General features: G+C 40.2%; 1 protein-coding gene across 5 annotated transcripts in view; it reads left to right on the top strand.

The window, feature by feature from the left end:
- The first annotated feature begins 5231 nt into the window (after positions 1–5231).
- The window catches only part of ccdc9 (coiled-coil domain containing 9), a 26964-nt gene continuing 18312 nt past the window's right edge, over positions 5232–13883 (top strand). For 3 of the 5 annotated variants that reach the window (XM_087177813.1, XM_087177814.1, XM_023420769.2), the window contains exons 1-7: positions 5232–5342; positions 7141–7193; positions 7446–7550; positions 8947–9096; positions 12109–12507; positions 13224–13307; positions 13631–13795. In XM_087177813.1, the coding sequence (XP_087033939.1) occupies positions 7191–7193; positions 7446–7550; positions 8947–9096; positions 12109–12507; positions 13224–13307; positions 13631–13795 (906 nt within the window). In that variant the 5' untranslated portion in view covers positions 5232–5342; positions 7141–7190. The remainder of the gene's footprint in view (positions 5343–7140; positions 7194–7445; positions 7551–8946; positions 9097–12108; positions 12508–13223; positions 13308–13630; positions 13796–13883) is intronic. The other 2 variants (XM_087177816.1, XM_087177815.1) reach the window with 2 other exon arrangements.

Consider the following 13883-nt stretch of genomic DNA (forward strand, 5'->3'; position numbering starts at 1 on the left):
ACTCTTCCTGTATCTCTTTTAAAGTAAGAGATGACAGGTATTTCCCCAAATTTCTTAAAGGAGAGTTAGTGACTTCCCGCTGAATGAGTGAATACTTCAGCTGTAAACTCTGCTCAGAGATGCTAATCCAGTCATGCCATTGCTGCGTAAACCCCTGAGTGCTGGTTGTTTATGTCAACAAGAGAAACCATCGTCACTTTCCTCTCTCCGTGATCAGAGCCTCAAGGGTTCTCATGTTATCCCCGGGGAGGCTGTTATTTGGCTTTCACAACAATGAGCTCATCGCTGAGTCTCTGTGGCATCCAGGCTCGAGCTGAAAGGGGATCCACAGCTCTGCACTGGGCTGCCATTTCAAACCAGCGTGTGGAGCTCCAGGATAATAAACTGTGGTTAATGCAACGTACATGGATTGTTGCTGACCTGTGTCACAGTCTGACATTATGAATCACAATTAATAAATCAGGAGCCCAAGAGGTTTCTAACAAGCTGATCACTAGCTGAGACACTACTTTGAAATACATTCATATACATTAAGTACTGCTCTTGTGAATCATACTGTCCCATATCAGATAAAAAATTCATCATGTTACCTCACGTTATGATATGATATGGCATGTTATTATATATCACATCATGTCTCGTCATATCATGTGATTTGTCATATGCATCACATCATGTTGTCTTATGTCACAGCAGGTTATGTGAACTCATGACATTTCATTGCATGACTTCAAATCACATTGGATAATGTCTTGCATAATGCTGTGCAATGTCATATGAGGTCTTATCTCCCCTGGTTAAATGACTTAATATAACATAATATAATACAATACAATACAATACAATACATAATATAATACAATACAATACAATACAATACAATATAATATAATATAATATAATATAATTGTATCATATTATATCAAAACTGTAATTTCATGCTACAACAGGTTTCATTACATTACAAGTTACATGAAGAATGTGTCACGTCATGTCATGTAGCCAACAATGTAGCCTGATGCTATTCTATGTTATACATCATGTTGGTTTACACTAAGTCTGTCTGCCCAGACACTTTGACTTGTCATAGTAACAAAAGCACACAGGTGTTATTAATGTAAAATTATAAGCCATGAACTACTGACAGTGAGTCAACGCGCACAATGTCAGATCATTGAAACTAAAGCAGCTACGTGGAATTCAGCCATCATTCACTCTATAATTTACACCTGTGCTTTTCGTACTGTGATATACCAAGACATCTTCTGTTAAAAATGACCTCTGACCTTTGTCAGGTCATGTTACCTCAGGTCAGGTCAAATCATGTAATGTCATGTTACAGTGTTTCAGGTTGTTTAATGTTACATCACTATGTAATATCATGGGACATTGTAATTGTTGTTGACATATGAATGAATACTGTATGTTGGTGTACATGTTGAGTTACACGCCAGTGTTTTTTAATATCAAATCACAATTGGTTATGTTATGAAAGTTGAGATATGTTGAAATTCATTATGTCATGATTCGGTGGATCCCTGGTTCTCTCTGTGACATTAGACCAGTCTTATCAGTGTAACTGATGCCACAGTCTGTTGTGTTCCTCCACCTGTCTCCACCTTTCTCCACCTTCACCTTGACCACAGGCCCCTCCTGTGCGTCTACAGCATTGGTCCACAGGTAATTTGCTGGCACAGGTACCTGGCTCTGGTTGCACAATCCTGTCAAGTGATTAACAAATCCTGTGTGGTCATTACTCAGTGTTCTGCCTAACAACAGTGTAGCTGTTTGTTTTGACTGTGTTCACTGAAACTGGGACACAAGATAGTCTGTCATCTTTGTGTGTGTGTGTGTGTGTGTGTGTGTGTGTGTGCGTGTGTGTGTGCGTGTGTGTGTGTGTGTGTGTGCTTGTGCGTGTGTGTGTGTGTGAGAGAGAGAGAGAGAGACAGAGAGAGAGAGAGAGACAGAGAGAGACAGAGTAAGAAAATGCTTGAGTGCTAGTGTCTGTGTTATAGTGTATGTGAGAGTTGTATTTTAAAGCTGTAGAGGCAGAACCCGTACAGAATTGCATTGCAGTGATGTTGCCATATATGTCACCTAAAAGGAGATATATCACCACATATACAACATACTTATAAAAATTCAATATGTTAATATATGATTTTGATTCATTTCTAATTAATTTTAAACATACATGTCTAGCTTTTACACATATAATTTTATACTTACACATAACATCAACATATATTGACAGGCTTTGGGATGGATATATATTTACATAAATGGTAGATGGACTTGCACTTAGGCAATATGTCAAACACCTACCAGTTTCCATCTTTATCATCAGCAGCTCCATCATCAGTAGCATCCCTTTTGTTTTTATTTGGACTGTTTTACCCGCTGATGAAGGTGCTCTGGAGGAAGGGATAGTCCTTGCTGCTCAGCCCAGCGGGGTTGTCCTCGTTGGGAACCCTGGGCATGGCCTGCCTAGTTGTGCTGTTAGTGGCCTCCTCAGTCACACATGTTTAGGGTCGTCTGAGCCACATCTTCCTCACAGATGCTCATTAGCTCTATGCATGATTTCACACTGGAAGACAACCAATCACTGAGCCAAAAAACTTGATCTATATCTATGTCTACAGTATGTTTATCTATATAATCACACTTACTAGAGGCTGTAGTTGAATAGTTGAATCTGCTGTAGCAGGTCTACAAAGCTCACCTGGTCATAGTCAAGAGCATCAGCATCTTCTGCCCATGAGGTTAGCAGACACCTTGCACAGGATCAGAATAAAACAAAACAGAAAAATCTGAACTTGTTCTGTTTTATGTACCTCATGTTTGAGTTATAAGCACAAATGTTTTCCAAAAGAGATCTCCGACCTGAGGTCATTCAGGCTGGTAAAAAGAAGAAATGTTTTGGTTAGCTAATGTGCTCCAAATGCAGCGGATGCAGTCCTGCATCCAGAAAATGGTCTGATGGGTTTCCAATAGTGCGTACGATATGCTTCACCTCTGTGGACAAAACACAACATTGTGTTACCCTTCAAGGCAAATTTTTTAAGATGTCGCAGGAGATATATACATATATGTAAATATATGATTTTACTTAATGTGTACATACAGTATATTTCATATATGGAAATTCAAAACATTTGTGTATGGGATATATGCATATACTGTTTTAAACACAGTGCTTTTTATTTTATTCAGTTCATTTCTAAAGCTCTTAATGGATTGGGGCCAGCCTTCATTGTAGATTCGCTGTCGTTTTATAATCCTACATGAGCCCTCAGATCTTCTGCTGACAGGCTTTTAAATACACACAATGTTACCCACAAGAAAATAGGCAGTGCAGCTTTGTTTAAAACTATACTCCAAAACTATGGAATACCCTGCCAAGAGCTATAAGAGTTAGAATCTATATTTTACCACCCACAACACAATACCCTTTTACTCAACATCCTGCTAACAGCCTATAAACATCCCGGTGATCCCCTAAAGTAACACTAAACAAAGACATGCTAACCATTGTCGGTCTTAGTGTTAGTGTTACTCTTGCTACCAAAAAAGGACAGTCAGCCTTATATCACCTGTATACTATTCTGTCCAGACTAACCATACTCACCTGTTCTAAACAGGTGAGTCAGTCTACTGAAAGATGAGAAACATCACTGAAATATGCTCAGTCACTGTAAAGGTCTCATCTCAATGTTTGTGCATATTGAGAGGATGTTACAGTGTATGTGCTTAAAGGTTTGCATTTAAACTTATGCAAGTCGTGATTATGCTAATGGTAAGTAGCATTAGTAGAAGAATATCTTCATATAAGAATGTATATGCCCTCACAAAAAAATACAATCAAGAACTGCTGATTTGAATAAATGGAATGTATTAAAAGCATTGTGTTCATGACAGGACATTACATACATCCCTGAGGTTTGCCATACAGCTATAATGCTATCAGGCAAGTGTTTTGTGGAATGATGAAACTATAAGGTCGAATTGTTTGGGAAGAACATGCAGCACTGTGTATACTAGACAGCTCGATATCATTGTGGGGAAAATGAATTCCCAAGTTTATCAAGGTGTCTTGCAGGGTAATGTCAGGGTGTCTGTCCACCTGCTGATGCTCAGGAGAAGCTGGTGATGCTACAGGACAATGACCATCAAAGTGAATCTACTACAGAAGGACTTCGGACAAAGAAAACCCACCTTGAAGAGTGGTTCAGTCAGAGCCCAGACCTTAACCCAGTACAGATGCTGTGTAATGAACTGAAGAGAAATGTTCACATCAGACATCGTAAGAATATCAGGTCTGATCAGCAGCTACTGGGAGAGCTGGTTTCAGGTTGTTTCTGTCAAAGGAGGTTCAACCAGTTATTAAATCCAAGGGCTCACTTACTTTTTCCACCAGCAATGTGAATGTTTAATGGGTGTGTTCAATAAAGACACAGAAGATTATAATTATGCCTGATCAGCTTAAGCACATTGCGTTTGTCTCTTGTGACTCAGATGGAGATCAGATCACATTTTGTGATGCAGGAAACCACTTCTTCTTGCCGCTATAATATAATATAATAATATAATATAATATAATATAATATATCTAGTCTAATACAACAATTACATCATAATTAACAATACATTACCCTTTATGCATAAACATACTTAACTTTTGTCACTTTAATTACTAATTAAAGTTAATTAACTTAAGGGACAGCAGTATTTAAATGACAAAAGTTGGGTAGCCAATGTATAAATAATTGTATAAAGTACAATGGGATAGTATAGGACAACAGAATACACAATGATACATAGGAATGATACAGCCTAGAAAATATAGGGTGACACAACATATATAATTGTATTGAGTTAGTTTAGCATTGTATGAAAATAATAACACGACCATCTTTATGCCTGTGTGAATCTTCGCGGGTATTTTTGGATCTGACCTCATTGCCGCGGGGTTATCATGCCGGGTTTGTGTGCTGACCGCCGGTGCCCTCTGGTGGACACACTACGAACTACAGCTGCTGTAAAACTAGGTAATATCAACTGCTTTCGGTTTTCTGCGTCATTGTTTAACATATATATTTAAAATATATTAATTAAAAATATTAACCTCTGTATTAGTGAAGTAACAGTACGCGGTTTGATCCAGCCATCCAAGAACAGCGCGGCCTCTTTAAAACCAAAGACAGGGGGTCTTTATTTGGCAGGAAGTTAGCCGCAGCTAACAGGAAGCCGAACAATGAGGGCACTCTGAGGTGCAGGAATTGGCAAAGAGCAGCGAGTGCTAACGTTGGTCTTTCCACTCGGTACAACTTGCCCTGATAAAGGTAATATTGAACAAGTGGGACTTAAACGCCTGTAAACGTTTACTCCGCTGTTCAGCTTCATGTCGTCGGAGTCGGCCGTGTGCTGTCTCTTCATCGTGGGGGGTTCGGCGCCTTTGTATCAGAGCAGACATGGCTCAATGTGCTTGTGTTACTTCACCGCAGACCAGAGTAGAAACAAATGGATCAATATAAATGTAGATTAGAGTACAGTTAGAGTTTATTGTGGTGGACATCCCGCACAGTCTGTGTTGTGTATGTTGTCTGCTGTGGCTCAGGTGACTTGTGTTTGCATCCTGTATGCAGCTCTAATACGCTTACAGAAGCTTTGGAAACGCATCAAGGATTTATTTATTTGTTGTGTTCCACATACACACACCTGTGACCTCACCCGTGATTACCTTTAACCTTGACCAGGTGAAAGTGAAGAGGGGTTACCTAGTGGACCCTACACATAGGAGCAAAGTTGGACTCAATTGAATTATTGTTTTAAATTGTTGGTTAATGTCTCAGGATCATTATCTTTGTTCATTTGATCAGCTGTGGTCACATGTCAGAATGATGCTAAACGCCCACTCAACCCTACCAAAGAAAACTGATGTGTTACTGAGTTAGACCAGTAACTGGGGCTACAACTAATGATTGTTTTTCATCATCCAGTAGTCTGCTGATTATGATTCAGTGAAAAAGTGTACATGAAATGAAATATGCCTTTAGTCCAATAACCTGAGTATTCAGTTCACTGTCATATGTGACAAAGATAAACTGCAAATCCTGCCATTTGAGAAGCTGGAACCAGAGAATTTATAGAATCTTTCACCTTTTTTCACTTGAATAAATGACTGACAACTATTTTCATAATCTATTAATTGTTTTCTATTATTTTTCTGTTGATAAACTAATCGATTGATCGACTTATCGTGTAAGCTCTGCAGGTTACTAAACAAATGTATACAGTTTACAGCAGTAGAAATGAGAGAGAGGTTACATTTGTTATGCTGTAATCAACAAATATTTAGTATTTTACTACATAAATAAGTAAAATTATTAGTCACATCTGATGATCCACCTACAGCCATGTTTTAAGACATGTAAAATACTCAGTGTGGAATACTAATTTGTGTCTGATGTGGTTTTCTTTTATTTTTAAACTGCTGATAAAGTTGTTGTTGTCTTTCTTCTCTGAAAAGTCCGCCCTCTGTCTGTGCACTGGAGGCTTCAAGTGTCCACATCACATTGATATTAGTGGCACATTGAACCAGAGCTGCTATGATTTGTTGATTAGCTGATCGACAGAAAATTGATTGGCATTTTTTCCTCTATGATAATTGCTTATTGATTGATAATATTAGGCATTTTTTAAGCTGTATACAGTTTCTAGTTTCTTAAATGAGAAGATTATTTGCTTTAAAAGGAACATTTTGGGATTTTGGACTGTTGGTTAGACGGTCACCTTGGTCTGTGGCAAACTAACGTTTCTCATAATTTTCTTGCATTTTATAGATGACAATTGATCAATTAAGTAAAACCAAAAGGAATGCAAATAATTGTTAGCTGTAGCTTTATATTAGACTATGATTGGCTTCCAAACTTGTTGTGATAGCTCAGAATCATGCTCATCTTAAACTCAGATTTAAGGTGAAAACAACCTTTTAGTGTCAAACTCTGAGCATTTATCATTCTGTACAGTGACGGGCAAATACCCAGGTGAAGTAACTTAACTACTTTGTTAAAGCACCTCACGGACTAATGCTTGACTGGTGAGTGCTGCAGCATCATCTTCTTCATCTTCTCATTACAGGAGGAACAAGTAGTCTGCCACCTGTGTATGAGGACAAGTCAGAGGCAGCTATGGTAAGTAAGAGAGGGATTTTAGGATTTGGTAGAGGAGGTGCACACACTGGCACGAAAAGGCTAAATTCTGCTACATTCATCAACTTGCTTGTTGAAAAGTAATTTCATGTCTTAAACTAAAGCAAACTGAAGAATTACCTGTCAAGTGAAGAGGCATAGGCAACAGAATTATCTGTATTTGCCTTTGGTCCAGTTTTCTATGGATATTTGACACACTGGCCTTCTCCTCATTTCATTGCTTTTTCTCCTCAGTCTTCAACGGTGGATCTCAAGACCAAGGAGGAGAAGGACGCAGAGTTGGACAGAAGAATCGAAGCTCTGAGGAAAAAGAATGAAGCTCTGGTCAAGAGGTACCAGGTACGGAGATCTTAGTTTTAAAATACAAACGCCCACAAAATATGTATAACTCTCCTCCTGGCTGCGTGTGTGTGATGTGGGTGAGGCATGTGTGTTTATGTGGGGTTATCTGGCAGCTGGAGAGACGTGAAGCGCTGAATTGGTTGAGAACAGAAACAGCACTGGGTTAAATGTCTTTCTCAGAGGATTCTTGTTGAATGCATTTTTTGTTGCTTTGAGCTCTGTTTTTATTCAGGGTCAAATTTAACTTTGTGATTTTTCCCTTTTTGCAAATTAAAAATAGTTCCAAAAGAAACCACTAATGAAAACACAGTAATCAATAATGTTTTAATGCAGACAAAAGCTGCAGGGACTACTAGAATCATACTGGTGTGATTTATGCATCAAAGGGTTAAAATCTTAACAGTACTTTAGAAGAAATTTCAAAATATTGAGATATATATTGTGTATGATGATACAGCCTATTATTTATACACAATATTATTCATAGGTTATATCACCCTAAATGACACTGCCAATTAAATTTGATAGATAGACATCGAAAATATTTTTTCAAAGATGTAATATTTCTTTTTTTGTTTTCTGGTTTGTTAACGAAGAACATGTTGGACCAGTCGCTGTCATTTGATAATCATGTCAGCCAGTTTACACGCTCATGTTTTTTCCATTTGAGGAACATTGCCAAGATTAAGTTGGAGATGATTATTCATGCTTGTTTCTTCTCATTTAGACTATTGTTAGCACTCTTCATACTTGCCTGAACTGTCTCCGAAACAGCAATAACAAGAGACCACACATCGCAGCAGTTTTATCCTCCCTGCACTGGTTTCCCAGTCACATTCTGTATCCATTTTAAAATACTGGTGCTCACCTTTAGGGCCTTGCAAGGCCGAACACCCCAATATATTGCTCACCTCCTCTTATACGGCCAATCGGGGTCTCAGGTCTACTGAACAAAAATTACTGGCCGTCTCTTGCACCTGCTATAAAACCCAGGGTGACTGTGATTTTCAAGCTGTGGCACCCAAACTACGGACTGCTCTATGCTTGCGATGCATAGACTCCTCTCACACCTACTTGAGGCAACTGAAAACATTTAGATTCAGACAGGTTTTTGCTCAGTCTATCTGAATAGCTCCTGCTTTTTATTTCATTGCTTTGTATTTATTGTCCAAACCTTTGTACTTCTTATGATGTAAAGCACTTTGTGATTTTTTTTTTTGTTTGTTTTTTTTTTTTTTAAATCCGTGAAAGGTGCTATATGAATAAATTTAACTTGCTTATCATCCACAGCAACACTCAACATACTGAAAACCTTCTTAGGATTAGTCCGGAGTTTCGATTTAAGAAACAGCTTTAGTCTAATCTCACTTATTCTGTCACTCGATCTCAACAGGAAATCGAAGAAGACAAGAAGAAAGCAGAACAGGAGGGCATTGCTGTGACGACACCTCGGAAGCCCCGCCCCCATGAGCCAGAGACGGACAGGAGGAAGACGGAGAAGGAAAACTTCACCGTCACAGTCGACCTTTCTAAGCCAACAGGGGTAAGACATGTCGAGTGTCTTGAGCTTTTTAAAATCATTGCATATTCTCATTATTGTGATCAGTTCACCAACCACACACCTGCTGGTCTAACCATCATGCCGTGCACCGGTCCTCTGCCCACTTGGGTTACATGTGTCAGATGGAGTTGCATCTGGGATAAGATATATTTTTATTGACAAACGTGCTCATAAAATTCTGCAGGAAAACTCAACATTACACTGAAGAACAAATAAAGAAAATGAGAAGCACATCTAACATTATATAGAGTATGTCATGGTTGTTTTGAACTCTATTTGAAAGATTAGATGGTTGCATGAGTTCTGCTGAGTTGACTCATAACCCAAAAATGTGAAGTGGTTAGTCTGAAAACGAGGCAGCTTTTCTTGTTTCCTGAAATGTTGACATTTGGGAGATGAGATACTTTGACCTACTTTAATCACTGAGGCCTTTTTGGATTGATTTAATTCTGTCATAGAGGTTACATACATAACATAGATGGAAAGAATATACACACTACCAAAAGACATTATATGGGCGATGAGGATAAAATGCTCTGTCACTGTTTATGTACTATGAGATATTAATACATAATAATCAGTAATTTGCTACATTGCTCCTAATGACCTAATAGAACCAGTGATATTACAGTTAAATGTAACCAACTAGTCCATGCCATGTACTGAAAAAATACAGTATGGAAAAATAATATAAACCAATCAAGCTGTCGACATAAAATTACACAACACAGGCTTAAAATACAAACATTTACAATGAGAGGTTATGACTCAGACTTTCATTGTGTGTGTGTGTGTGTGTGTGTGTGTGTGTGTGTGTGTGTGTGTGTGTGTGTGTGTGTGTGTGTGAGTGTGAGCGCTCCATCTAGCTCTGCTTCTGCTGTGTACAGATTTGATCAGGCTAACGTATCTTAAAACAGAGCTAAGATGATTGTAGCGTAATGTTTTAACAGCAGCTTCTGGTGCAGAGTGAACTTCAGTTGACTTGCTGAAGTTATACAAATGTCCTGGGAAATGAGCTCTGGGATCTGTTTTTCCAGCCTTTAATTCAGTTCAGTTTGTTACATCTGTTAACATGTTGTACAAGTTATGCAAACACTCACGTGTACCAGTGGATTACACACATGGTCGTTTTCCCAAGAGTCTCCCTTTTTAAACCCTAAAAGAAAGGTGCGGTGCATTGAAGTAGCTTCACATTCTTAGCAATTATATACTAATTTCAACATTATATATGAAATAGAAAAAAAACTAATCCGCAACAGTATGCATGCAATTAACAGATAAATTAAAGCTACTGTGTGTAACTTTTTCCTTCTTAGTTGAACTATACCCCAAATATATCTTAGTGTGGAGAGGTCTGTGACCCAGACGTGGTGAACAGCCTGGCAGCAGGACAGAGATAAACCCCTTGTAATGGTGCACTCACACCAAAATGCGCCTCCCATTCATGTTCATGTGAAGACACATTTGCTTCTGGTTGCGAATTGACCCGCTTCCTTTGCTTCACACAGAGTTCAATCTGTTTTAAACTTTAACCCATGAAATCTCAAAGCTCTACAGTGTCCGTCTGGTTTGAGAGACGCTGTTGACTCACCTCTCATCAGGAAACTATAGAATATTGATTGTTTGTGTTTTTCTTTAATATTTACACAGTGAAATAGTGTGGAGAGGGACAGTGTTCATGATACAAAGCGTTGGTAAGAACTGGATATAATTTTTTTTTTTTTTTTAGAGGGCACGTCTAAACTATAAGCGCGCAGTGAGCAGCCGGTAGCAGCTAAAGTGAAGGACCTGGTCATTACAGCTAGTCTCTAACTGTGTCTGTCTGCTGTGTCTGTCTGCTGTGTGGAGCTGAGCAGGAGGTGTTTGTGTGTGTTGTGTGGTTAATTTGACAGTTGGCAGGGAAGAGGCAGACAGGAAACATGGAGGAGAGATACAGAGTATGACACACACCCTGGCTGTAATCAAACCGTAACTCACTATAAACCTGAGTAGAGCCAAGGGTGCTGCAGATTCACGGGATGATTCTCTGTTGGTTCATCACTACGAGCCCAACCCCTTTTTACACAGTCGCATTGTTATGCCTCAGCCAGGACTGGAAGCTTTATGGTTCCAGGTTGTCTGTCCGTCCCATTCTCGTGAACGTGATATCTCTGTAGCGCCTTGACTTCTTGAAATTTGGCACAAACGTTGACTTGGACTCGAGGATGAACTGATTAGAATTTGGTGGTCAAAGGTCAAAATGACCCCACGTGCTTGTGAATGCAATATATCAGGAACGCCCAGAGGGAGTTTTATTACGTCTGTACAGACTCTTAAAATAAATGCTAGAGCTCAGTTGAATGATGGCTGGCCTCCTGCAGTATGTGCTGATCAGGCCCAGGAGGGACAGTGTTAGACCTGCGAAGACTACAAGGCAAGGAGGAGCTGAAGGGCAGCAGGGTGGCGTCTGCTCCACGTGTGTTCCTGTTTGAATGGATATTGATTCAGGGTCAACAGGTTAAATTTGGTTCATTAGTCTGTTAAACCTTTTCTAAAGCTTGACAATAGACTCCTGATCCCTGTTCTTAAAGAGCTCCCTGTCTTGCTCTCTCCCTCTCTTGTTCATCACCTCCCAGCTCCACTCTCTGAGTTCATCATGTCGTAGTTTTGCATAATCCATAGCCCTGATTATTCCTTTCTACCAGTTCTTCAAGAGACTGAGTGTGTTTGATTTAAAGTACAGGGGTAAATTCAGGACAGGAAATATTTTTTCTCCCATGGGCCAAACAGGAATCAGTGCAGAGCAGTGAACAGCTGAACCAACCAAATATGTACACACTATTTTAACACAATGGGTTGAAATTACACAAGGGGACAAGAGAGAAAAATGATGAGAATAATCCTCTTCTGATCATGCACAGAGAGAAGAGATGTAATGTTGAGAGCTGCTGCTCCGCATGCTGACGTGGTACTAGCACTGTAAAGTACTTAAGTATTTGTGTGTGTTTCCTGCAGGAGAAGAGAGTCGTGAATGACTGGAAACCTGGACCTGGAACACCTCGCGGCCGGAAGTCGTCAGAAGAAAGCGACGGCCTCAGAGGGCAGAGCGACGCCCATAGCCCCACCAGGAGGACGGGGTCGACACGGATAGGCCGGGGAGGACAGAGAGGAGGAGGAGGAGGAGGAGGAGGAGGAGGAGGAGGAGGAGGTCGCCAAGAGAGGAGAGAATGGGAACCGAGGACACCCAGAGATGGAGAACCCGGGGGGGAGTTGGGAGGGCAGGGACGCAGAGGAGGAAGGAGAGGAAGAGGAAGAGGAGGAGAGGGAGGAGGTGGAGGAGGAGGCGGAGGAGGAGGAGGAGGAGGAACAGGAACAGGAACAGGAACACCAGGTGGCATGGACAGGAAATCTAAAGTAAGTGCAGATGAACTATCACACTCAGCTACTGTCCTGCATTCGAGGCGCAGCTCTATAATTTTCATGTAAATCTTCTGATGCAATCTGTGTTTCTTGAACAATCCTGAAATCCTGTTTTATCAGTGAACCTGCGACGGTGGTGAGTTATCACTAAGGCAGCTCTCAGTTGAGACCATACGCATATGCATACATACATGACCCTTCATGTACACTGAGCGTGTGCGAGCTGCTGTAAACAGGAAGCAGATTGTCTTCTCTGCAGTTGATTAGTTGCATAAAATACTACGAACGAGGAGCAGTAAATGCGGTTGTAGCATGAAAATGCAGAATTTATGAACAACAGCTGCTAGAGAAGAAAACAAGGTCTGAACACCATGTTTTCACCACTGGTAGTCGAGGCTGATGAGACCCAATCAAGGAGCAGCGTGGGTGTCTACTTTATCGTTTTCAAAGGTCTCCGTTTTTGCTCGCCCAGACAACAGCACAACCCCGGAGTTTTCAAAATAAAATGGGGCAAAATGTTTCCAAAAGTGTCTGTTTTAGGTGCTCAAAAACTGCAGAGTAGTGTGGACGGGAGGAGTAAATGCAGCAAAAGAGATGCGTTTTAAAACGGAAATGTCGTAGTGTGGTTCAGCATGCAAGTCCTGTATTAGTTGAAATAATTAATGATGATCTGTAACTAACGATGCGGCCTTGTGTTGTTTCCTCAACAGGAATGGGAGGAGAAGAGACGACAGAACATTGAGAAGATGAACGAAGAAATGGAGAGAATAGCGGAGTATGAGAGAGGACAGCGGGTATGGGAGTCACTGTTTTGAAAAGATAATTCCACAGAGTTTTAGCTTATCAGATGGTATTTGGATTTCTCTACCCACAGAGACTGTGACGATTCCTCCCTCCCATTTCTTTCCTCAGACTTTCATGTTTGTTGATCTGTTCATCCGTTCTCTCACTTTATTGATCAACTTTAAACAGCACCACTTATATTTCCCTTCTTAGTAGTATTGATGTCTGTCCCATTTCAGTCCCCTCTATTGTCTGTCTGCTGTAGAATACAAGTGCAGATTCTCACTGTTGTGAAATGTGTTTACAGTAGAACATGTCGAATTTCTTTTATTAGCAGGATGGTGACAAGCCGATTCGTAACTTCCTGGATGACCCGAGACGTTCGGGCCCAGCGCCAGACATAGACCGCAAGGAGGGCAGCAGGAGACATGTCCGAAACTGGGGGGGGCTGGACTTTGACAACGTAAAGACAGGAGCTGAACTGGAGAGGGAGTGGACTGTGAGTAATGTCTGTCTTTATGGCTCGTTTTTTTTTTTTTTTTTTTTTTTTTTTTTTTTTAAATCCGGCCTCTGATGTGATGTGGCCC

The sequence above is a fragment of the Seriola lalandi genome, unplaced genomic scaffold (genome assembly GCF_002814215.2).
Source record: "Seriola lalandi dorsalis isolate HSWRI2012SDOR001 ecotype SW California unplaced genomic scaffold, Sedor1 jcf7180002054657, whole genome shotgun sequence".
Taxonomy (NCBI): domain Eukaryota; kingdom Metazoa; phylum Chordata; class Actinopteri; order Carangiformes; family Carangidae; genus Seriola; species Seriola lalandi.